Source organism: Pyrus communis, chromosome 6 (genome assembly GCF_041283825.1).
Source record: "Pyrus communis isolate YQ-2024b chromosome 6, ASM4128382v1, whole genome shotgun sequence".
Classification (NCBI taxonomy): Eukaryota; Viridiplantae; Streptophyta; class Magnoliopsida; order Rosales; family Rosaceae; genus Pyrus; species Pyrus communis.
In genome coordinates this window covers 22,938,061-22,962,902 of record NC_142570.1, presented here as the reverse complement: position 1 = coordinate 22,962,902, position 24,842 = coordinate 22,938,061, and the positions used below count along the sequence as shown (strand labels likewise).

At 36.1% G+C, this 24,842-nt stretch overlaps 4 protein-coding genes across 5 annotated transcripts; 3 read left to right on the top strand and 1 right to left on the bottom strand.

Annotated features, from left to right (window-relative positions):
* Positions 1 to 1,125: 1,125 nt before the first annotated feature.
* LOC137709855 (binding partner of ACD11 1) lies at positions 1,126 to 4,393 on the top strand. The gene is made up of 5 exons (XM_068448835.2): positions 1,126 to 1,270; positions 2,046 to 2,149; positions 2,231 to 2,306; positions 3,438 to 3,518; positions 3,600 to 4,393. Exons 1-5 carry the CDS (start codon positions 1,265 to 1,267, stop codon positions 4,170 to 4,172), a joined length of 840 nt encoding a protein of 279 aa, XP_068304936.1. The 5' UTR covers positions 1,126 to 1,264; the 3' UTR covers positions 4,173 to 4,393.
* Positions 1,145 to 11,150, top strand: LOC137709856 (binding partner of ACD11 1). 2 transcript variants are annotated; one of them, XM_088696045.1, is made up of 5 exons: positions 1,145 to 1,270; positions 8,705 to 8,808; positions 8,889 to 8,964; positions 10,211 to 10,291; positions 10,373 to 11,150. In XM_088696045.1, exons 1-5 carry the CDS (start codon positions 1,265 to 1,267, stop codon positions 10,943 to 10,945), a joined length of 840 nt encoding a protein of 279 aa, XP_088552171.1. In that variant the 5' UTR covers positions 1,145 to 1,264; the 3' UTR covers positions 10,946 to 11,150. The 2 variants fall into 2 exon arrangements, with proteins under 2 accessions (XP_088552171.1, XP_068304937.1); XM_068448836.2 differs by lacking the exon at positions 1,145 to 1,270 and adding an exon at positions 7,726 to 7,884.
* A 7,279-nt stretch (positions 11,151 to 18,429) lies between these two features.
* Positions 18,430 to 19,509, bottom strand: LOC137711570 (ribosome maturation factor). The gene is made up of 3 exons (XM_068450822.2): positions 19,096 to 19,509; positions 18,956 to 19,009; positions 18,430 to 18,852 (listed from the first exon to the last, which is right to left on the bottom strand). The coding sequence occupies exons 1-3, from the start codon at positions 19,409 to 19,411 to the stop codon at positions 18,698 to 18,700; spliced, it is 525 nt and encodes a 174-aa protein (XP_068306923.2). The 5' UTR covers positions 19,412 to 19,509; the 3' UTR covers positions 18,430 to 18,697.
* A 2,163-nt stretch (positions 19,510 to 21,672) lies between these two features.
* On the top strand, positions 21,673 to 23,711 carry LOC137711318 (uncharacterized). The gene is made up of 2 exons (XM_068450547.2): positions 21,673 to 21,905; positions 22,934 to 23,711. Exons 1-2 carry the CDS (start codon positions 21,775 to 21,777, stop codon positions 23,397 to 23,399), a joined length of 597 nt encoding a protein of 198 aa, XP_068306648.2. The 5' UTR covers positions 21,673 to 21,774; the 3' UTR covers positions 23,400 to 23,711.
* Positions 23,712 to 24,842: the final 1,131 nt, after the last annotated feature.

Below are 24,842 nucleotides of genomic sequence, written 5' to 3'. Positions count from 1 at the left end.
GGGGTGGAGATGTAACAATGGTGGTAGGGTAGTGGTAGCACCGATAGTGGCAATTGTGGTTATGATGGTAGTGGTATTAGTTGCAATTATCTTGGTAGTGGCGGTGGCGGCAATGATGGCGATAGTGGCAATTGTGGTTATGGTGGCAATGGAGGTGGTTGTGGTAATGGTGGTGATGGTGGTGGCGATGGCGGTAATGGTGTAACAATGGTGATAATGATGGTGATGGCGGTGGTTGTGGTGAAAAAAAAAGATCGGTCTTTTAGAATTTAAAATATTTTTATTATTTTACATCGTATAAAAGCAAACATAGGATTCAACCTTTTCATTAGTTGGATGAGTTAGGACAAAGAAAATTATATAGTAGTCCAACAAAAGTGCTCAAACCCTCTTAATTAATGCTATAGCCTATAGCTCACCACAACCATGTTCTTGGCTTCGCCAGTACAATCCACGTACCAAATTATCGGGATTTTTTATGTATCAATTACCAAACATCCAATTTCGAGTTTTTTGAGAGGTTCTATGAAAACTCTTTTAAAAGTGAATTTTTTTATGTACTATTGTCATCTTATGTTTTTTTATATAAACAAAAACATAAGGAGACGGAAAGTTCACGGATAATCCTACTTTTAAGAGACCCTCCTTAACGTTTCTTTCCGCCCTACTCTAATTGCAGGATGAGGATTCTCTTCAGATCCTCTTTATGAGGATCCTAGGAATCCTTACATGCTATACATTTATTGTATATTGTATGATTAACTTTTGTGAATTACTGTTTGTGTTTAATTTTAAAATAAAAATATTCAAAATGATTTCTGGTCGCACAATGTATAATGAATAGATAAAATATGAGGATCACAAAGAAAATGGGAATGGAATCCAAATTTCAAACCGCGTATAGGAACATGTCTTAAAGGGCCCACCAGTCCATAAAGTAGCAAATAACACCCTCGCACGTTTCAAAGTTGTCAACAACGATGAACTGACGCTACCCCACGTGCCAGGCTCCAGACACGTGCCCCCGAAACCCATCCTTCGGGCTTGCGCCGGCATAAAATTGAGAAAAAAATATCTTCATTCCTTCGCTCTTACCCAAAAATTGCTCGAATTTCTTTCTCTTTGAACACGAAGAAGACTTAGTTACAAGTCTCTCAGTTTCTCCGGCAACTCTCCGGTCCGTCTCCGCCTCCGCCTCCGCCTCCGCCTCCGTCGCCGTTGATCTTCACCATCTCACCTCGATCTCCTTCAGCAGCGCCTAGTCATGTCGGTCAGTGCTCTCTCTCTGTCCCTCTCGATTTCTTTCTCTGTTCTTGCATGTAATTATGTATGTATGTATGAATTTATTGTTTAGATTACAAATTGAATTGAGTTCTAGGTTCTTGAAGCGTTTATTTGAGAGAGTTAAGTCGTTCTTGTGTGGATTTGGGGTGGTTGCTTAGTGAATAAGTGTGCTCATTGACTAAATCAGAGATTTGGGACACCCTAATTAGATCTGTTTTGAGGTTTATATGAGGAGAAGATTATGTTCTATTGATTGTAAAAGATTGGTATTTACAGGCAAAGAACTGCAAATGTATATATATCTCTCAGATGTACTGTTTGTTTGACTGTTTAGTATTTACAGGCAAAGAACTGCAAAATAATCTCCTCTGTTTGGTTTGTTTGCAAAATGATCTGCTGGGTTTGGGTTCTTTTCGAGGCGGAGAGGCGAAATTTTATTTTTGGATTCGTAGGCTTGTTTTCTACATTAAACCGGCTTCTCATTAAGGAAAAGCGGTTCAGGATTCTTGATGTGCTAGTTTTGTTATAGCTATGTTTAAGTTGCAGTCTTGTAAATATAGTTCCGCCTCTGCTTGAGAAATTTGTCATAGATCTGATGCTTATTTTAGGCTGGAGGAACCCTATACTTTCTTTTCCAAGGAGTGCCATATTTTCTGATATCTGGTTCTATCCAAATAGTTTATGTTGTATTGCTATTTTATTATTTTTTTTTTTGTATCTTGCCAGTAATCGTATTATCTATGGTGGCCATTCTCTTGCAGGTAACAACCATCAAGGTCAGCAATCTTTCGTTGGGTGCAAGTGAGAGAGACATAAAGGAGTTCTTTTCTTTTTCTGGTGATATTGCTTATGTCGAAATGATGAGGTTTGCTGATTGATTTAGTTTAATGGACTTATAGTCTTCCATTATCTTTGTCTGAATCTCTCTTATTGAATGCTCATGTAGTGATACTGAGCGGTCCCAAATTGCATATGTTACCTTCAAGGATGTACAAGGAGCTGAGACTGCAGTTCTCCTTTCGGTAATACAATTTCTTTGACCATAATGTATCACCTCTGTCCATTTATTTTCTTACTCTCATGATCTTGTAATAACCATTTTTACTGGGAGTTTATATAATAAAAGATAAATGTAGTCCTCCAAAACTCTGTGATTTAGTGTCCTAATACTCATTCAATGTGCAACTTCACTTTATATGCCATGTATATTAGTTATGTTTTGTTGCAAAAATAGGGGCAGAAAAGGTACAAAATGCATTTGGGATTGTTGTAGCCAATTTGTAGTTGGTGCTGATGAGTAAAAAAAAATTGTACTGGATTAGTAACATATTCATATTATAGGATCTGGATGTCGCTTGCTGGACGAGATAGGATTTTGGATGATTCTCTCAGAAATATTTTTCTCAAAGAATAAAGAACCGTAGTAGGTTTGCACAGGGCTATGCACTGCTTGATTTATTTCACCCTTTTGCTTGGCTCTATAGGACTTCTAATACTGCCCAAGATTCAGTGTAGAATTTTTATGGGGAGACTAGAGTGGGTTGTGGTGTTGACTACAGACTACAGGCCAGTTCTACAGGGGGAATATGGCCCTTTGTTGAGCTAACAGGTCAAAATAGAAGTCATTTTTTAAGCTTTAAGTAGTTGGTGCTTTAGGTTTTATTGGAGTATACGTACTCCTCATAGTTATGATGCCAAGTGCCAACAGGCGACCTAGGATTGCATCTCTTTCCTTGCTTTCTGGTGTTTTTAAACATAGGATAGTAGTGCGTTAGTATGTTAGAGTTCAGTAGATAATGGAAGGAAGCTTTAATGCTGGAGGTGTACTTATATTAAAGTCCGTCAAGTACATGTTTATCTCCCAGCTTGAGTTAGAGTTCATTCTTGATTTTTACTTACTAGGCATGTCCGAAGAGATTGTAATGTTGTATAATGTCTGGTGATAAAGATTTCAATTGCAGGCATGCTGGGATAGTCTTGACTCAAACTGGTCAATGACACCACGCCCTAATGTAACTATAATCGAAAGTAAAATGGGAATAACAGCCACTATGGTCTACAGGCTGAGCAATAACATTAGTGTGATTTTAATTGGTGATGTAACTTGCAAAATTTGAGTATGTTGCTCTTTAAAATCTTTTTTGTTATGTCAGGGAGCTACAATAGTGGATATGTCTGTCACCATAACTCTGGCTCCAGATTATGAGTTGCCACCTGATGCTATAACACCAAATGTAAGAGTCTTGCACAGAGCTTCTGCATCAAATTTTACCCATGCAATTTCAATGACCTTTGGATTGCTCTGTTCTTTGCAGGTAACAGAGAATAAAACTCCTGGTGGGGGTGAATCTGCATTCCGCAAGGCAGAGGATGTTGTTAGTGGCATGCTTGCTAAGGGCTTTCTCTTGGGCAAAGATGCAGTCAACAAGGCAAAGGGCTTTGATGAGAAACACCAGTTGACCTCAACGGCTTCAGAAAAAGTTGCGTCTTTTGACCAAAAGATTGGTCTCAGCGAGAAAATAAGTGCTGGTACTTCTGCGGTCAGTGGCAAAGTTCGTGAAGTGGATCAGAAATTTCAGGTCTCAGAGAAAACCAAATCAGCTTTTGCAGCTGCTGAGCAGACAGTCAGTAGCGCTGGATCTGCTATAATGAAGAACCGGTATGTGTTTACCAGCGCTGCATGGGTTACAGGTGCTTTTAATAAGGTTGCAAAAGCAGCTGAAGAGGTTGGTCAGAAAACACAAGAGAAAGTTGGAATGGTTGAAGAAGAGAAACATAGAAAAATAGAGGACGACTATGCTCAAGTTCTATCGGATTCTCCTAAAGCTTCTGCAGCAACCCAGCACGATCCCTCCAAGCCTGAACCTGTTAAAGGTTTGATCCTTTGAGTTTCGAGTTCTGTAAATACAGTTGGAACTGTTGGATGCCCTTCTCATTTGATTTCTTGCTTTGTTCTAGCATGAGATTGTGACTTTGTGAGAAGTAGTGCCCCCACCACCATGATACCATTTATGTTTTTTGTTTTTTTTTTCTTTCCCTTTTAGGTATTTTACGGCCGAGATATTTTTACTGCTACACTTACTATCTATTATACTATTATTTTGTATTATCTTTCTAATAGAGGTATGGTCGACTAACACACTTGGTCCAATCTTTGTGAGAGGAGCTAGACAAAAGAGGCATTCGCCGATTTCTAATCTCTCTTCAATTGTTTTAGCCAATATGTGTATATTTTTATACAATGAAATATTTTATATTGAGGGGTGATGAATATTAGTTGCAAACTCATCATTTTCAAGATTCAAATTTAAATGTCATTTATAAGTAAAAAGGAATATTACTAAAATGTAGTACGTAGCAATCCTTGAACTTTTATATCAGTTAAATTCTCTATTGCCATCAAATTTTCCAATTTTTCATCCATTTTGGTCAGGAGAAAATTAAATTTTCAATGCTCCTTGGTAGGGTTGGAAAAAAATCCCGAAAATCCCAAACCAAATCAAAAAAATTTTCAATCTCAAACCGCACCTGACATTTTTAGGATGGTATACCAAACCGATCCTCAAATTTTGGAACGAGAATCGGTATTGTCTTCTTAATGTTTCGGTAATTCCATACCAAATCAAAAATAAATATTATATATATATATATATATATATATATTATATTCAAGCTTTTTTTTCGTTTAGTTTGGAACTATAGTTTGTAACTTATTTTTTTGCTTTTGGTTTTGTTACTCAACTTTTTTTATTTTGGTTGCATGCATGTTGAAGTTGAATGTTGAATTTAAGTATTGAAAAGAGGACATTTGAATTGTTGCAAACCACTAGTAGCAATATAATTGGTGTGGTCTACAGGTAGTAACCATAGCCCTTTACTTCATTTGTTCAACGTTGCCATTCAACTCTTGGATTTTCATAATTTTAACTTTGCCATTTAGTTTAAAAGTAGTAACCATAGCCCTTTATCGCCACAACTGCATGTACGAACCTCCCACACGCTCACCTTGCACTGCTGCTTCTCAACCAAATGTGTCTATCTCTTCAACACGAAATCCAAAAATTGTATTGTTAGTTTTCGAACATATTAGGTTTGTAACTTATCTTTTTCCTTTTGGATTTGTTACTAAACTTATTTTATTTTGGTTGCATGTTAATTTGACTTGGGATGAATGATTGGTACTTCAATTTGTATGAAATTCGGGAATACTGAACCATCCCGAAATACAAAAAATATTTTGAGAATCCTGGAAATTGGGAATACAGAAATTTTGGTTTAGGATTGGTCTTCAAATTCCCACCTTGAAAATTTTCGGTTTGGGATTCAGGATTCCATTTTCTATTTGGGATTCCATACCGAACCACTCATACTCCTTGGTGCACCGAAAATTCTCTCCTTAATTAGGTAGACAACACGTGAAAAAGGTGTGAGCAAAATTGTAATTTTATATGTGGGATCGTGATTTTCAGACGAAGGCAAATAAATCAGTGAAGAATCAGATCTCTAAAAGCTCTTGCTTCACCAACCAAGGATTCATTCATTTGGATACTAGTAGAGAGCTAACACTTGGGAGCCTCAACAACGAATTCTTCTTCATATGAAATCTAATTGTTAAAATACTAAATTTAAGTGTATGCGCTTGTTCTTAAAATTGTTTTACATGAACACAATCACGTCGATTAGCCTAGATCACATGGATTAATTTAATAAGATTAAATGGAATCCGAAGTTCCCTAACCATGCATGTAAATTGGATTATATATGGTTACGTCACTTTACCAGTTTACGGAGTTTACCAAAGTAGTTCACAACCCAACATCTCATCCCTACAACTTAAGATATTCTTTGCACTCATCCTAATCAACAACAAATTTTCCTAATCTGCTATTGGGTCACATACTCGATTGACGAATATTCTCATTTTCCTTTGTTTTCGGTGTCTCAACATTAGGTTGTCACAAATAACCAATTACGTGTTGCGACGTCAATTAATTTTCGGTGTACTTCAACATTTATGTCATCTGGATTCCTTGGGCTGGCTTATGGCCCGATATCTTAATCTTCTCATTTTTTATTGGGCTCACTCTACAAGCCCATCTATTGAGCCCAAAAACAACTGTATATAGTTTTAATGAATTTAAAAACAGTCTCTGTTCACACCATGATTGAATAAATTCTCAAAATTTACAACTGATATTGAGAGTTGTCGGTGGCGGATGATGATTGGCGTTGCATGATATTCAATTATTTTATTTTATTTATTTTAGCTTTCTATTTTTTACATTTAATCCTTTTTTTTTTTTAAATTTATGTGTTGTTTTTAGCTTGAAATCATAAATTTGTATATCATATAATCGTTGTTTGTATCTCTTTATATTTAGGACTAATGTAACAGAAGACAAATTTGAACTTGAGAGCAGTTGGGAGAAGTTTTGACACTTATATAGTTATATTGGAAGATCGTATTGAAGAAGTTCAAGGTTTTTAGGCAAATTTTAATGGGAGAGAATTTTGAAACGATCTCATGTTGCTAGTATTTGTTTACTTTGGATGAAGTTGTGAGATGATACGTAGGTTACTGCTTTTTAGACTTAAAAATGTCTAGTTTGGTCTGTAATTCTGTCTGAGATTGATAAGCAGCTTTCATGAGTCGTGAGTGAATGCATTGAGCGATGAAAGACTATCTTCTACTAAGAGCCGTGTATGGTAGTAATGACATTGAAATATTTCAGCCTCCCCCAGACTTGTTAGCTAGGGGGAGGCTGAAATGCATCTGTGAGTCTTCCCGACCTCCAGAAGGGGTGGATAACCTTGGCTTGCCACTAGTTGTTTCCCTTTAAAAAAAAAATTTCAATAAATTTTTATTTTTGGTTAAAGTAATCAGTTTTTAGCATTTAAAATATTTTTAATTATTTTGTATTGTATAAAAGCAAACTTAGGATTCACTTTTTATTAGTAGGATGAGTTAGGACAATAAAAATTTAAAATTATATAGTAGCCCAACTAATTAGTATTTTTAATGTTAAAGAGCTCAAACCCTCTTTATGCTATAGCTCACCATAACCATGTACTTGGCTATGCTACTGCTATTCATGTACCAAATTATCGGCGTATTTTTGTATCAGTTACCCAACATTTTGAGATTTTCAATTTCGAATTTTTTAGGGTTGGGCTTGGATATTTTGGTTTTGAGAAATGTTAAAACGATTTTTTAAAAAAATGAATTATTCACCACCTCATACTGTTTACATAATACTTTATAATATTGATACGAAAATTATGCCAAAAACATAATGTGGTAGAAAGCCCGACCGCGTATGGGAAGTAGCAATTAACACACTCGCACGTTTCAAGGTTGTCAACAACGATGACCCGACTCCACCTCACGTGCCAGGCTCCAGACACGTGCCCCCTAAATCCATCCTTGGCGCTTGCGCCGGTATAAAATTAAAAAAAAAAAATCTCCATCCCTTCACTCTCAGAAGACTTTGTTACAAGTCTCTCAGTTTCTCCGGCAACTCTCCGGTCCGTCTCCGCCGCCATCGCCGTAGATCTTCACCGTCTCACCTCGATCTCTTTTAGCAGCGCCTAGCCATGTCGGTCAGTGCTCTCTCTCTGCCCCTCTCGATTTCTTTCTCTGTTCTTGCATGTAATTATGTACATATTTATGAATTTATTGTTTAGATTACAAATTGAATTGAGTTTTAGGTTCTTGAAGTGTTAATATGAATGAGTTAAGTAGTTTTTGTGTGGATTTGGGGTGGTAGCTTAATGAATAAGTATGCTCATTGACTAAATCAGTGATTTGGGACACCCTAATTAGATCTGTTTTGAGGTTTATATGAGGAGAGGATTTTGTTCTGTTGATTGAAATAGATTGGTATTTACAGGCAAAAAACTGCAAATGTATGTATTTCTCTCTCAGATTTACTGTTTGTTTGACTGTTTAGTACTTGCTTTTCTGTGCCTCAATGCAAAATGATCTCCTCTGTTTGGTTTGTTTGCAAAATGATCTGCTGGGTTTGGTTTGTTTTCGAGGTGGAGAAACGAAGATTGAGTGAACGGAAATAATCCATCCTTGAGCGAAATTTTATTTTTGGATTCATAGGCTTGTTTTCTACATTTAATCGGCTTCTCATTTAGGAAAAGCGGTTCAGGATTCTTGATATGCTAGTTTTGTTAAAGTTATGTTTCAGTTGCAGTCTTGTAAATATAGTTCCTGCCACAGCTTGAGAAATTTGTCAAAGATCTGATGCTTATTTCCCGATGTGCTAGTTTTGTTATAGTTATGTTAGGCTGGAGGAGCCCTATACTTTTTTTTTTTCCCAAGGAGTGCCATATTTCCTGATATCTGGTTCTATCCAAATATTTTATGTTGTATTGCTATTTTATTTTTTTTGTATTGGCCATTCTGTTGCAGGTAACAACCATCAAGGTCAGCAATCTTTCCTTGGGTGCAAGTGAGAGAGACATAAAGGAGTTCTTTTCTTTTTCTGGTGATATTGCTTATGTCGAAATGATGAGGTTTGATGTTTATTTAGTTTGATGGATTTATATTATTTGTTTATCTGTGTCTGAATCTATCTTATCCAATGCTCATGTAGTGATACTGAGCGGTCCCAAATTGCATATGTTACCTTCAAGGATGTACAAGGAGCTGAGACTGCAGTTCTCCTTTCGGTAATGCAATTTCTTCGACCATAATATATCACCTCATCATTCTCTCTATTTATTTTCTTTCTCTCATGATCTTGTAATAACCATTTTTACTGGGACTTTGCACAATTAAAGATAAATGCAGTCCTCCAAACCTTTGTCATTTAGTGATCTGATACTCATCCAGTATGTGACAGGTATATTAGTTATGTTTCTTTGCAAAAATAGGGGCAGAAAAGGTACAAAATGCATTTGGGATTGATGTAGCCAATTTGTGGTTGGTGCTGATGAGTAGAAAAACTGTATTGGATTAGTAACATATTCATAGTATAGAACCTGGATATTGCTTGCTGGATAGGTAGGATTATGGATTATTGCATTGCGTGCAAGAAAAATCAATGGATATAGCTGTAAGGAACAAGAAGTTGATTCGTGTCGGTTACCAGCAAATAGAGCAACTAAGTTTCAGTTATATTGGCTGTGCACTGGGCCATCTAAGAAATCTTTTTCTTAATGAAATAAAGAACTGTAGTAGCTATGCACGGGGCTATGCACTGCTTGATTTAATTTCACGCTTTTGCTTGGCTCAATAGGACTTCTAATATTACCCAAGATTCAATGTAGAATTTTTATGAGAGAATAAAGTGGGTTGTGTGTTGACTACAGCCTACAGGCCAGATGGAAAACTTTCTACGGGGGAATATGGCCCTTTGTTGAGCTAACAGGTCAAAATAGAAGTCATGTTTTAAGCTTTAAGTAGTTGGTGCTTTAGGTTTTATTGGAGTATAGGTACTCCTCATAGTTTATGATGCCAAGTGCCAACAAACGACCTTGGATTGCATTTCTTTCCTTGCTTTCTGGTGTTTCTAGACATTGGATAGCAGTTCATTACCATATTGGAGTTCAATAGATAATGTAAGGAAGCTTTAATGCTGGAGGTGTACTTATATTAAAGTGTTCTAGTACATGTTTTTCTCCCAGGCTTTTTAAAGTTCATTCTTGATTTTACTTACTAGGCATGTCCGAAGAGATTGTAATGTTGTTGTATAATGTCTGGTGATAGAGATTTCAATTGCAGGCATGCTGGGATAGTCTCGACTCAAATTGGTCAATGACACCACGCCCTAATGTGACTATAATCGAAAGTAAAATGGGAATAACAGCCACTATGGTCCACAGGCTTAACAATAACATTAGTGTGACTTTAATTGGTGATGTAACTTGCAAACTTTGAGTATGTTACTCTTTAAAATCTTTTTTGTTATGTCAGGGAGCTACAATAGTGGATATGTCTGTCACCATAACTCTGGCTCCAGATTACGAGTTGCCACCTGATGCTATAGCACCAAATGTAAGAGTTTTGCACAGAGCTTCTGCATCATATTTTACCCATGCAATTTCATCGACCTTTGAATTGCTCCGTTCTTTGCAGGTAACAGAAAATAAAACTCCTGGTGGGGTTGAATCTGCATTCGGGAAGGCAGAGGATGTTGTTAGTGGCATGCTCGCTAAGGGCTTTCTCTTGGGCAAAGATGCAGTCAACAAGGCAAGGGGCTTTGATGAGAAACACCAGTTGACCTCAACGGCTTCAGAAAAAGTTGCATCTTTTGACCAAAAGATTGGTCTCAGCGAGAAAATAAGTGCTGGTACTTCTGCGGTCGGTGGCAAAGTTCGCGAAGTGGATCAGAAATTTCAGGTCTCAGAGAAAACCAAATCAGCTTTTGCAGCTGCTGAGCAGACGGTCAGTAGCGCTGGATCTGCTATAATGAAGAACCGGTACGTGTTTACTAGCGCTCAATGGGTTACAGGTGCTTTTAATAAGGTTGCAAAAGCAGCTGAAGAGGTTGGTCAGAAAACAAAAGAGAAAGTTGGAAAGGTTGAAGAAGAGAAACATAGAAAAATAGAGGACGACTATGCTCAAGTTCTATCGGATTCTCCCAAAGCGTCAGCAGCAACCCAGCACGATCCCTCCAAGCCTGAACCCGTTAAAGGTTTGATCCTTTGAGTTTCGAGTTCTGTAAATACAATTAAACTATTGGATGCCGTTCTCGTTTGATTTCTTGCTTTATTCTAGCATGAAAGTGGTGAATGTAGGACGGAATGCCTCAAATTTGTTTAGCATGTGCAACTATCGTCGTTGTTTTTCTTACATGATATGCCGGTAAACCAAACTTTTTTCAAGTATATTTGATTTGCTTTCTTCTGTTTCAGTTTTTCTATTTATCATTCTGGTTCCTGGTTTTGCCATCTGAAAGTTGCTTTGTCCCAACTCCCAACTTGCTCTCTTTTAACAAATTGCTCGCGGAATTATATTTTTGTGTCCCACATTACCATCTGCCGTTAAGTCCGTTAATTTTTCTGTTAAAAATGCTAATGTAGTATGTGGGGGACCCACTTATGTGGTTTCCACGTCACCACCACGTGTAAGAGAACATAATTTGTATTTAATTTTATAGTAAAAACCCAAAATAATAACAATAATTTAACGGCATATGATAATGCTATCGAATATTTCGTAGATGTCAACCTCATGAAATTATGTACCAATCTATCAGTGTCCTTGATTTTTGAAAATTGGAGGTTTGGATGTCGCGTGGAGAGAAGTTTATGTCACGACTCAGAAGCACCGATAGCAAGTAACAACTACCTTCTCAAAATTCAAGGAACATGCACTTATTTTTAATTCTCACCCATTTCTCTTGATTTCAGGTCTTCATATCGAATAAATTAAATAAGATTGACAACAAGAAATTAAGAAAAGTGTATAGGAGATAAAAATGAGTGTGAATAGCTCTATCCTTTCGTTATATCGAATAACAATATTGAATGTGCATATCTATCAAAATCTATTGCGTGATTTTGCATCATCTCTAAATAAAAAATCGGAAATAGATCGATGCTTGTAATGGATCTTAAAGTTGTGTTCAATTCATAAAACGAAAACTTACTTCCTAAGATTTTTTGCCCCCTTTAGAAATGTGCATGAGATTGAAGTGTATACGATTTCCTTGTCCTCCTCGTTATTATTAGAAATCGAAATGAAGAATAACACTAGATCATTGTATTAGTGATAGATTTAATATAGCTTTAATAATTGATTTATTTAATCATGTCCTTGTTCTTAAGGACAGACACTCATTGAAACGAAATTTAACTAATTGACTCCCTACTGTTGAAAATTTTGCAAAGTGCAACTATGTTCCCAATATTGAATTGAGGTCTTCTTTAGATTTTTGTGTCTGAGACCAACAAATTCGAAAATTTAGACCACTTATTTTAAATCCTATGATCCTGGTTAGTCCGTCCACTGATCCATTAAAACAGATCAAACGGCCGAGTATAGTCCTCATGTTTTTGGCAAAAATAATGTGCACAAATGCCTGTAGATCGTATTATGAAAGTTGCAGTTTTGTACCCACTAGTCTAAAAATGAGAGTAGGAAAGTAAATGATAGCCACTTGCTTGAGAAAGTAGCACAAAGCAAGCTAGACAAATCCTTTATTTGATCTTATAATTGACCCAAAAACCAAGAGAGTTTGCAAGTGTGATTTTATGTATTAAAATTTAATTATTGAATTGTTTCGAGTTGTGTCTAGTTTTAGTATCAAACTTAGGACAATGCATGTTAAAGAAGCGTGTGAAGCACTTAAGCAAGTTTATCATTCATATTTATCCATATAGACTAGGAAAATGTTGAGCGAAGACTTTGTGAGGAAGTCCGAGAATTAACTTATGAGGCAGACGAGATTAGTCTTGAGGTGTCTTCACGGTGGTCAAGAGGATCTTAATTGTAACCGTACAAATAGAAGGAGAGAGAAGGCAAAGGAAAAAAAGAGAGGAGATAATCCTCACCTGCAAAGAAAAAAGGAAAGAAAGAAAGTAAATGGAAAAAAGGGAAAGTTTGTGTTAATGAAGGTTTTGGACAATTTAGTTTAAGTTTAGAGTTTTAGGTTGTGCATACTCATCATTTATGCCACAACTATAACTATAAAAGAAATGAATTGAGTACTATGGTCTAGTGGTATTTCTCTTCACTTGTAATAGATCTTAAAGTTGTGTTCAGCTCATAAAACGAAAACTTAATTTCTGAGATTTTCTGCCCCCTTTAGAAATGTGCATGATATTGAAGTGTATACGATTTATTTGTCCTCCTCGTTATTATTAGAAATATAACCTCTAACAAGTACAAAGAATAACACTAGATCATTGTGTTAGTGACAGATTCAATACCCTTTAATAATCGATTTATTTAATCATGTCCTTGTTCTTAGGACGGACAGTCGTTGAAATGAAATTTAACTAATTGACTCCGTACTGTTGAAAATTTTACAAAAGTACAATCATGTTCCCAATATTGAATTGAAGTCTTCTTTGAATTCCTATGTCCGGACCGACAAATCGAAAAATCTGGACCACTTATTTTAAATCCTATGGTCCTCATTAGTCCGTCCCAATGATCCATTAAAACAAATCAAACGGCTGAGAGTGTAGTCCTCATGTTTTTGGCAAAAATAATAGGGTGAAGTGTTGATTTAGTCTGTAAACTATCATCTTCATGAAAATTAGGTCCCTGAATTATTTTTTCGGTAAAATAAGTCTCTAAATTCATTAAAAATTGCTAATTTCATCCCTACTATTATGTTCGAAGCTATTTTATCCATTTTTTCATCAACTTAAGTCATTTGACACACTTTAGAATAATATCATCATTTTCTCACTTATAAGCCTTTAACATTTCATATAGGTTGCGAATCTAACATCTAATTTACCCTTCAAAGTTAACTCCATACACTATTTCTTTTTAAAAAAAATTATCTATCTATCCTCCAATGTGTATCACATGTAAGTAACATGACTTAAATTGACGAAAAATGAATATAGTAGATTCAAATCTAATATTAGCGATGTAATTGGCAGATTTTTATAATTCAAAGACTAATTCTTCTAAAAAATATTTTAGAGACCTAATTTTCACTCAGATCATAATTCAAGGACTAAATTGATAATTTACCCAAAATAATATGCACAAATGCCTATAGATCGTAATTATGAGAGTTGCAGTTATGTACCCACTAGTCTAAAACAGAGAGTAGGAAAGTAAATGATAGCCACTTGCTTGAGAATGTGGCATTAAGCAAGCTAGACAAATCCTTAATTGGATCTTATAATTGACCCAAAAATAGAGAGTTTGCAAGTGTAATGTTGTGTATTAAAATTTGATTATTGAATTGTTTCAAGTTGTGTCTAATCTTAGTATCAAAATCAGGATGATGCATGTTGAAGAAGCGCGTGAAGCAGTTAAGCAAGTTTATCATTCATATGCATCCATATAGACTAGGAAAATGCAGAGCGAAGACTTTGTAAGGAAGTCTAAGAATAAACTTATGAGGTAGAGGAGACCAGTCTTGAGGTGTCTTCACGGTCATCACGAGGATCTTATGTTGGAAATGTCAGAGTATCGGGGTGACATAACTTTTCAAGTTCAAGCTTAATTGTAACCGTTCAAGTAGAAGGAAAGAGAATGAAAGGAAAAAAGAAAGAAAGGAGAGAATCCTCCTTCCTTTTGGACAATTTACACCCAAAAAGAAAATAGGAAAGAAAGAAAGTAAAATGGGAAAAAAGAGAAAGCTTGTTAATGAAGGTTTTGGATAATTTAGATTTTTTGCGTGGATAATTTGGTTTAAGTTTAGAGTTTTAGGTTGTGCATACTCATCATTTATGGCACAACTATAACTATAAAAGAAGTGTCATTGAGTACTACGGTCTAGTGATATTTCTTTTCATTTGTAAGTGAGAGTTCTTAGGTTCAATTCTCCCCCAAAGCGAATTTGAACCACATTATTGCTAACCCATTATGAGTCTAAGACCACTTATTTTTCCTCAGTATAGATAATATCGTTTGTTTAAAAAAAAAAAAAAAAAAAAACCTATAATAGAAGAGGAGGCTCCACCAAATAAAACAACAGCCTGTAACCATTATATCTTTCAGCCCCACTCCTTATCGCAGGGACCACCATTTTTATTCAATATTTGGGACCATATTTTACTTTATTTTTTTCGTAAGTAAATGGTGACCAATATTAATTAACAAATATCAAAACCAATTATGGTGATTAACTTATATTTTTGTAGCCGACCTCACTCTTCTCCGACTACAATTTATGCTGACTAGCTTAACATATCCACTTGGTAGGTAGAGCACCTACAATTCTACAAAGACCAACTTAACATACTATTCAAAATAAAAACACTTCAAATTTACTCAGCGTTAGGTAATTCAGATACACTCAAGTTGGACGGTGCACTATATTTTTTAAACAAAATTGATTTCTTTTGAACCGGTAATAGTTAAGTTTCAAACACGCTATATATTGAGTCCGAGTCTAACTCATAGAAGGAGAGTACCGCCAAGGACAAACTTGTACATATCATAAACCTACCACACATCTTTTTTTCCTTAGGGTTTAGACCCTTTATGCATCCCCTAATATATGCGATTAATGGAACCCACAAAAATGATCAATCATTCTCATAAATTGACATTTTATTTATTTATTTATTTATTTATTAATGTATTATATGTGATATCAATATTCTAAGCTCGAGTAAGAGGAGGGAGACCAATGACGGATGCATGATTCTACCTCTTAGGATTCTAGTGTAAAAACTTGTCAAAGCGTTTAACCAAAACTTGCCAAATTTTATCAAAGATGCATTTCATCGAAAATGTAATATCCATCAAGACAATCCACTAATTATCGGTAGAATTGTAATCAACAATAACAAGAGCTACTGGCCAAAAGAAAAAATCCAAACTAATTTGAAGGCGACGCTTTACCGTTCCAAATAATGTTTGTCACATACTATTTATTGTCGAGGACACCTCATTCTGCTGCATCCCTGATCTATTATTTAAAAAGTAACAACAACAAATATAATATAAAAAAACTGCTAGTATGAGGAACAGTTAGACCATACGGCACTCAAATGCATAAGATATATTCCGCCATTGGATGTACACACACATACGCATATATTATATATACAGGCCTTTTATGCGAAAGAATCTCCATTTAAAAAATAAATAAATAAAGATTAGGTGTGGGAATCTAATCGTATCGAACTTTAACGATACAGTTTATTTTGTAAGTCTCGATTCATAAATTATCTTTGTAAAAATTCAATTCAATCCGAATCCATTTGCCTATTTAATTATTAAGATAAAATTTCATTGTTTCTTATACAACAAAGTATTCGTTAATTTCTTTGAACTTAATTAAATGTCTTAAACATTTGTGATTTGGCTAATATTTTGCAACGATGATCTATAAGGTGTAACTTGAAAAATAGACGGTTTGGATCGTTAAAGTTCGATGTGGTGTAAATCCTACAACTAATCCTCATTTTTATAAAAAAAAATGGAGATCCCTTCCTTTAAAGGGTTCCTCTATACACACACACACACAATATTATATATTATATGATTTTCTCGCACAAGACTTCATGCTTTTATATGGAGTAGGATTATCTCCTCTCCTATTCTTATCCCCTTCCCTCTTCTCCTCTCACATATTATTTTTTGTCTTATTATCTTTATAAAAAAAATATATAAGATGTTAACGTTACTAAACCGTAACCGTTCAAATAGGAGGAGAATGAAGATAAGAGGGATTAGGAGGGGAAAGAATCATTCTCCCTTCCATATAGGTAACCCTTCAAGTGTCTTGTTATAAAGCATTTTATCTTCACATAATCACAAATAAAGGAAAATAAAAGGCTTACAGTTGTCTAAGATAAATCATTAGAGGTAGATTGTCTTTGTGTTCAATTCGCTACGTTCCGAGTTTAAACAATTTCATCTCTTTCTTTGTGTAGATGAAAATAATGATATTAATAAAAAGATGAGTGTGGTACGATATAATCTTTCTGCATTCAATTAAATTGTTGATTTGAACTCTGCAACGTAATTTGAATGGGTGTTGGAAAAACACGTGCACAATAATGTTGGAGAACGCAATCTCATAGAGAAAACCTGATAGATTATAATACTATGTATAGAATGAGTAGTTTTACAAGAATAACCCAGTAGTTTTTTGTGATAAAACTCAATGTCTCTTAGACTATGCAAGTGATTAAAATGAAACAATATCGTTAATAATATATTAGCATATGGGCACATACAAAGTGTGTGAGAAATTTTTTTATTTTTGTTTTTGAAATAGAAGGAGAGAGGAAGGGAATGATAGAGAACATGGGAGTGGGAATTTTTTTATTATTTTTAATTAGAGATAGGTTAGAATTACATGTAGACGAGGCTTTGAAGGAAAAAAAAAATTTGGTTATGTAAAATTACATTTATGTCTCATATTTATTACTCATTTTATGTTTTAATTAGAGAGTTAAACTGATAATTTTATAAAATTTTAATTGACAACGAATATTTTATTAATTAGTAGAGATTACTGACCCGAATGAGTGAGTCACTTGAACATATCCACCGAGACAATCCACTTTGGGTAACTCTCATGCACAACATTTGTTTTCTTGATTATCCGACCGTTTTCTATTCAAGACTAGTTTTATAATTACAAAGCATGAAAAGTATACTCCATCCCAAATTGACTTTACACTGGAAAAAATGAACGGTTAGATAATGGTGGAAAGTATCCAACGGTGTGGAATAATCAACCAGTTTAACTTGGTAACCACCGGAGCCTTTGTCCGACAAAACTAGTTTGGATAATTAAATAAAAATAACACTCGCATTCTTCTTATATTTTACTATTTGCAAATAATGTATTTTTGTTATATAAATTTTATAATTCGAATTATTTAATTTCTTAAGTTTCATTTGAAGATCATTCATAAAAAAAATTCATTCAAATCAAAGAGTAATGTTTAATTATTCAAATGTATCAAATAAATATATAATTTAGTATGAATATGTTACTGATCTCTTTTACCATCAATTTGTTCTATACATATAAATGCATGACATTTGATCCGAATGTTTTTTTTTTATTTATATACAGGAATGAATGACTTCAAATGGCGCTTATAAAGTTTATGTTACGAAGATACGTTATTAACAAATCATGGAATATGTATACATTTACAAATCATGAAATTTATACATTTGCTCGTGCAAGAATTATTCAGAAAATAATAGTTTAATAGTTGCGGCATTTAAAGATTATGCCAATGTCACGGTAAATCTATCTTTTCACCCGGGGGGTGGGTCCCACAAGATAAACGCATTTAACTATTTGTTGTCCCTGTAACTGTACGCACCTGATTCTCACCCCACCACCCAACACATTAGTACAAGTGTCCAGCTGGGGTCACCAAAACCCGAGGTGCAGCAACGGTCGACTACGAACATCCAGCTGTATCCCACCAGGCGCACGTTTATGTTCTTTTATCTAATTTACGCCTCTCTTCCGTACAACACAGACTTGGGTAATTCACAAAAGTAAAAAAATTACGTCATTCTTCTATTCGAAATCTTTCTATAAATTAATTAAGCGACTCAAGCGCTTATGTTATATTTTTACACCAAAATAATTAAAAAAACAAATTAAAAAAAAAAGAAATAAAAGAAAAAGAAAGCCTCTGTTCTGCAAGACGCACGTGCGAACAGAGGCTGACGGTGACGCGCGTGCGAGTTCATCCGAGGTAAACACCGACGAAGAGCTAGCTAGTGGAGCACAGTAGTGGCGTGGAGATTACAGCAGAGAAGAGTACCAGGGAATGCGGATTAAAAATCGGCGATTTTTCGGTGAGAGCGAGATCTGGGGACGAGTTTTTGGGTTTGGGTGTCCTGCAAATTCCTCAGGCTGCGGATCGCCAAAACATCGCTCTTCCGGATGTCAATAAATCGCCCGATGCCGTCGATTTCGCTGTCGGCAGAAACTACAAAACAAAAACAATAAAAAAGCAAAAAAACAAAATTAAGAAATGAAAAACCGACGGTCAGGATTGAGAGATTGTGAATGATTTCATCCGCATTGCGTACCTACGCGCTTCGCCGATCCAGGCAGTTTAGTGAAGCCATTGAACTGAGCCAAATCTGAAACGGAACAAAAGGGACGGTCAGGATTGGGATTCAAATGAGGAAGAGATGAGCGAAGAGCCTTTGATTAATTAAAAGTGTACCTGATTGGGAGGGGACGTGGGAGAAGAGGAAAAGGATGAGGAAGCAGAGGAGGGTGAGGACGGGGATGACGTGGATGGATTTGTGCGGTGCAATGGACGGCGGTGATGAAAGACGGTGAGGCTTCGATGCTTTGTGGTCCTCGTCGTCTTCGTAGGCTGCAGAGATTGAAGAGGAGGAGGAGGAGGCGGTGGTGGAAAAGGCTAAAACATCCTTAATGCGGTTGGGGGAGTCATCGACGGTGAGAGTCTGGTCCTTGGGTCCGCCGTGGGCCTGGTGGAGCTTCGACGGCGAACCGCCCAGTGACTGTCTTTGCATGGTCACAGACTCACGGACAGAGAGAAAGACAGAGAGAGAGAAGAGAAAGCGAAAGATAAGAAATTATTAGTGAGCTGTTGTGTGTCCGATGCTCTAATGCGGGATTTTTAAATAAGAACTTTCTTTTTCTTTTTGTTTCGATTCGTCGCTTTTTAAAAAACAAAATAAAAAGAGAATTATGGATAAAATTTTGTTCTCTATAAGAATGTGTCTTAAATTCGTCTTTGTCAAAAATTAAATTTAAGATTTCTCACTTACAAGTAAAGAAGAATATCACTGCATCGAGTACTAACTGATAGCTTCATATTTTAACTAATAGCTTCATATTTTTAAATACTTATTATATGTATGAGGTAAGTAAATTTTTCCTAAGAATAAGAGACATATAATTCTCACCACAAATTTATAATTTTGTTTAATTTTTGTACTCTTTTGAATTTTTTTGCTAACAATTTAGAAATATTTTTTGTATAATTTATCTTGTTTTATTTTTACAAACTTTTTAAGTGGAAAAAAAAATCAAATTTCAAAAAAGAAGTTGTTGAGATATTTTTGAGTTGGATACCAATAGATATCATAATTATTTCTGACATATTGAGAACTATCTGTTTAGATGTCCTACATGCTTAATCCTTTAAATTTTTTGGTGTTTCAATGTTGGAACTGATTTGGATGAACTAATAATATTATTTTTGAACTTTTGATTCAAGTTGAAGTCGTTGGGTCATTTTCATTATCTTTAAAATTGATCAAATTAGATTTGAACCGTTGAATTTAAAAAGTAACCGTTGATTTTTTTTTCTTTTCAAAAATGACTATTAGATTGCTACTGTCAATAAATCTGAACCGCACAACGCAGTACTTGGAAATGAATGTAGTTGGGCGCGCCTCACTCAATCATAAGCTTAAAGGTGTGATAGCCGATGGATCATGGATGACAACAATGTCCGCATCTCAGCCTTAGTTGTCAGCTCAGCCCCTCCACTCGTACAGGCCTACCCCTCCCCCACCCCACCCCCCCTTCCTCCTATCACATGCTGCTGCAGCTTGGGAGGGTCTCGGCTCATTTGGGGATTTTTTCCCACCCCCACCCCTCGGGCAGTTTGGAGACAGCCTTAAAGCAGTGTGTTTCATCATTTTTACTTGAGTTCGAATACATCGCTTATCATTTGTCAAAATAAATTATAGAGTCTAACTGAGTAGAGTTATTGGGTCCAAAAGGCTTAACAGAACCTAAACAAGCACATCTCTCCTTGATTTGGAGATTCAGAAGTTTGATTCTTTTCGAACTCGGTGATTATATTGAACACAACCACACATCAGGCCTTGAATATCATGGGCAATGAACCACGAGCTTGTGACTCAGTGGTAAATGACGGATTACGAGGCTTCCTTCAAACTGGAGGTCTTGGGTTAGAAACCTGTTATTGGTAGGAAAGTCAGACTTGTGGCTATGAGGAGGTTGAAATGCCTCTGTAAGTCTTCTCGGCCCCCGAAAGGGGTGGGCAGTTATCCTTTAAAAAATAATAATAATAATAATGGGCAATGATTGGATGATTGGATTTTTTTAGTCAATTTAATCTAGTTTCTACCATTAAAGTTAAATTTCATGCACGTGTTACTCAAATGATCTTCAAATAAACAAAATTATTCCTTCATCTCAACCCTAATGGGTTGAGCAGACCAGCCTAAAGTCCACAACTATCAGGCCCAAGGCCTAAATAATTCGCCAAGCTTTCTAACGGAAATTTGCATCCACAATATGGGTACATCAACGCACTAGGTTAGTGATCTTGAAAAGCATTCACTTTGTTTAGCAAATGGTTTAAAGCCTTTCGTTGTCATACCTATCATAGGATGGTAGATTACGTGTTATTTGAGGAAAAAAAAAATCGAGAACCAAACCGACTTGAACTGGTTAGGTTCGATTTCTAGTCCTTGCTTGAGAAGTTTGGGTGAACCAATTCTTTTCACTTGATTTTTCGGTTTCCCGGTTTTTTCCCCACCCGTACATGCAATTTTACTCTCAAATTGAGTATAACATGGGTGGCCTAAGACTCTCATTGGGTGTCAATAGAATCACTCACTCAAGAAATAAGTAGTTGGAGGGCTGAATGTGGGCCTGAAATTTTAATCACTCTTTTGGGGCTTTACGCATAAAAAAAGCCCATCAACCGAACCAAACCGATTCGATGAAACGAACGGTTGAGATCAAATGAGATATTGAGCATCCCCACGTACGCGATGACGCTTTATTCGGTGACGCGAGGCAGAGGGAAAACTTGAGAGAAACGAAAACCTAGAAATAAAACCAGAGAAAAACTCAGAGACTGCGACAAAAAATCGATCAAACATTCAAAAGAATGGTGTTTTGGGAGATCGCATTAGGCACCGCCTATTTCTTGGGGCTCCGCCGCACGTACAGACTAGCCCTCAAGATTCAGCGCCGCCTCATCGGCCCTAACCACCCAAAGATTCGGGAATTTGCTCACAGGTATTTCTTTTTCTTTTTCTCTCTTTTTTTAGGATTTTATTTGAAATATTTTGATTTCTCTAGAGTTTGATGCGTGAATTAATCAAACCATTAGAACTGATAAGAAAACCTTGTATTCCATGTAATTTGTGTATTATTTGATTTAAAAAAGTTGTATGTGATTTCGTTAGTTTCTCACCGAAATGTAGGCAGATTTGTGTTTGTTTTAAGCTTCGGAATTGTTTTGATTGTGTTATATGATTTCGGAATGTGTCGTAGATCTTATTACGTCATGAAATTAGCTGTGAATGTGCAGTGATTTATCTCTCTATTGTTTCATTGTTGAATGTTCCATTGCTGTTGGGCAAGTTAGTGAAGCATTGCCTAGATTACGCCGAATTAGTTTATAAACCGAATAATAGGATATGGGGGCATTCCGCCATCCACATTAGTTTCGTTGCATTGAACACTTTAAGGTTGCTAACATCTTTAATGCTCCGGTTAGAAAATGCAATTATTAGATAGAGACTTAGGGCAAAAGGGGTAGAAGAAGGCCTAGGAAGACCTGGAAAAAGACTTTAAGAAAACTTAGAAAAGACATGGAGTACTTGGAGCTAAAGGAAGACTTGGCGCAAAACCGAGTGCAGTGGCATTCTAGGATTCATACAGCTGACCCTTTCTTAATGGGATAATTCTTGGTTGTTTAAACTTCATGTAGTTTGGCCTGGCGGGATATGATCATCATTTTTCGACCCAAAAAACAAAAAGATTTGATAAGCATTTAGTATCCTGGACGGTTAATTTGAATATTTAGCACGAATACACTGCTTACCAGTAGATATATAACATTAGAGCCTTGATTAATGAGGTGTTTAATTAGCTGTAGGATTTGAGGGCATTGGTCAGTGATGTTTATTTGTTGCTACCGTCCCGTTTCTTTTCTCGCTCACTATGATATTGCAATAGTTGTCCGTTAAACAATGACTGTTTATCATTTTTGCTATTAGTTTATAACTGCTACAGCCATTGTGTTTTTCTTTCATTCAAAGGCGAACACGTGCTGTGTTTGATGTAGCTGTCAAGGTTCACAAGAATGTTCAGCAACGAGACATAGAAGTTGGTAGAAATCTTGGTAACCGGATCCTGCGCTGGCTTGATCGGATGAAACCTGAAGCTGAGATTCGGCGTCCCCTGGACAAACCTCCCACTGGTTCTAACTCTAGCATGAGAATTACAAAGCAGGTAAACTCCTCCCAGCTCAAAACTCCTGGAAGCACTCAGATAACCAGAAATCAGGACTCTGACAGACATCTGTTTTCAACAATGACAAATATGTGGTCTAAACCGTTGCCTCCAATTACAATGATGATGAGATCACGAAAACCTTCTGGGAATGTGACCCACTACCGCCACTTATGCATGAACGTGCCTCAACCATTAAGATCGAGCTACAGTACAGGTGGGTTTGGGGGAGTTATACGAAAGGATATAATGCAGTGGATGCTGCAAAAATGATGGGACAGAGGTACTTGCCCTTAGTGTTTTCGTAGGAGCCAAACAATCTTGAGATCGGATTAAGGAGTGATAGGTTTTGAGGATGTGATACGGTTCCTCTGAAGTTGAGCTGACTGTTGTTTCTCAAAATCTGCTTTCAGATAAGTTTTGTCTTTTCATTTTCAGGAACAAACTACAAGCACAATTGTTTGGTTGTTGTTCTTTGTTCTTTTTGTTTATTGTTGGGAAGCTATAGTAGCACAGGACACGATCACGATGATTTTGTAATTAAATTAAGGAGATTTTAATTCATAATTGTTGGTTCAGACCATAGTCAGCAAAGTTCTCATGTTCATGTGTACTGAAATAGTGAATACCTCCCCGGTCGCCACTCTTTCATTTGGCCCGACGGGCGACGGTGATTGAAGGAGGCTGGTTGGAGATTAACTTTGGAGCTGCATTTCTAACCAGTTCGAATTTCAGTATAACCCGTGAAGTTTAACGAGGTTGATTTGCGTTGCTTTGCTTCCGAGCTGATGCTATTTTTGCTTTACGCGGGAGGAGTTTGTTGTTTAATGCTACTTTTGGGCCTTGTTACTTGTTAGTATTGAGTGGTAGAGTTTGTTAGAGTTTATTCTCTAAGCTTTAGGATTGAAATCCTGAAGCCTAATCCCAAACTCCAAAAGGGTACGTTTGGTACACAGGACATGGCTCGATTTGACCTCTTTTTGTATCCGATTGACATGGACAAGATTGAACTTTTTCACATTTAACGAGCATCTTTAATCGTTATGTCCAAATGCCATGCGAAGTTAACGTTTGACATAACAAAGTGCTCCAAACAACGAATTAACACTTACTAGGATCTGTAGGTAAGAACTAAAAAACACGACGATTTTTGTAAGTTGTTGAGTGGTTTTATTGACACTTCACAATTTATTGAACAAGTCTGCCACAAAATTTTAGTATTGAATGTCTTGATATGAAACGACTTTATGTCCCACGAGTCTTTTTTGAAAATTTTCTGAGTTTACACTCATGTCCAATGTGAGATAACTTTATACTAAAAGAGCAAGTAATCACACACCTTGACAAATAAGACATGAAGTCGATTGTTTGGAGGCTTCACATGAGGTATGAACTCATACTTATTTATTGTGCATCAATTTTAGTGATTTTCATACGATATGAGCTCTACAAAAACTATGTAATTTTTTCATAACGGTGTTGCATCATCTCAAATTTTAGGGCTGAGTTTTTCGTCCTGAAATCTCGACCTCGAATCTCGACCCCAACCCGATTCCCCCCGCCCCGAAACTAAAACACATTTCGGTATTCTTGAATTTTGAGATCCAAAAAGTTTTGGTTTGGGATCGAGACATAAAATACCAGTTGACAATTTTGGGATCAGGATTCAGGATTGGGTTTTCGGTTCCTGCCCACAACTTTTCCCTGATTTAGAAG

Excerpts from the sequence above, each read along its gene's own strand:
- LOC137711318 (XM_068450547.2), top strand. The coding sequence starts at position 21,775 with ATGGTGTTTTGGGAGATCGCATTAGGCACCGCCTATTTCTTGGGGCTC. Across the intron at positions 21,906-22,933 it reads ATTCGGGAATTTGCTCACAG|GCGAACACGTGCTGTGTTTG; the intron begins GTATTTCTTTTT and ends TTTCATTCAAAG.
- LOC137709855 (XM_068448835.2), top strand. Across the intron at positions 2,307-3,437 it reads AGACTGCAGTTCTCCTTTCG|GGAGCTACAATAGTGGATAT; the intron begins GTAATACAATTT and ends TTGTTATGTCAG. Across the intron at positions 3,519-3,599 it reads CTGATGCTATAACACCAAAT|GTAACAGAGAATAAAACTCC; the intron begins GTAAGAGTCTTG and ends TGTTCTTTGCAG.
- LOC137709856 (XM_088696045.1), top strand. Across the intron at positions 8,809-8,888 it reads GCTTATGTCGAAATGATGAG|TGATACTGAGCGGTCCCAAA; the intron begins GTTTGATGTTTA and ends ATGCTCATGTAG. Across the intron at positions 10,292-10,372 it reads CTGATGCTATAGCACCAAAT|GTAACAGAAAATAAAACTCC; the intron begins GTAAGAGTTTTG and ends CGTTCTTTGCAG.
- LOC137711570 (XM_068450822.2), bottom strand. The coding sequence starts at position 19,411 with ATGCAAAGACAGTCACTGGGCGGTTCGCCGTCGAAGCTCCACCAGGCC. Across the intron at positions 19,010-19,095 it reads CCACGTCCCCTCCCAATCAG|ATTTGGCTCAGTTCAATGGC; the intron begins GTACACTTTTAA and ends GTTCCGTTTCAG. Across the intron at positions 18,853-18,955 it reads TGGATCGGCGAAGCGCGTAG|TTTCTGCCGACAGCGAAATC; the intron begins GTACGCAATGCG and ends TTTGTTTTGTAG.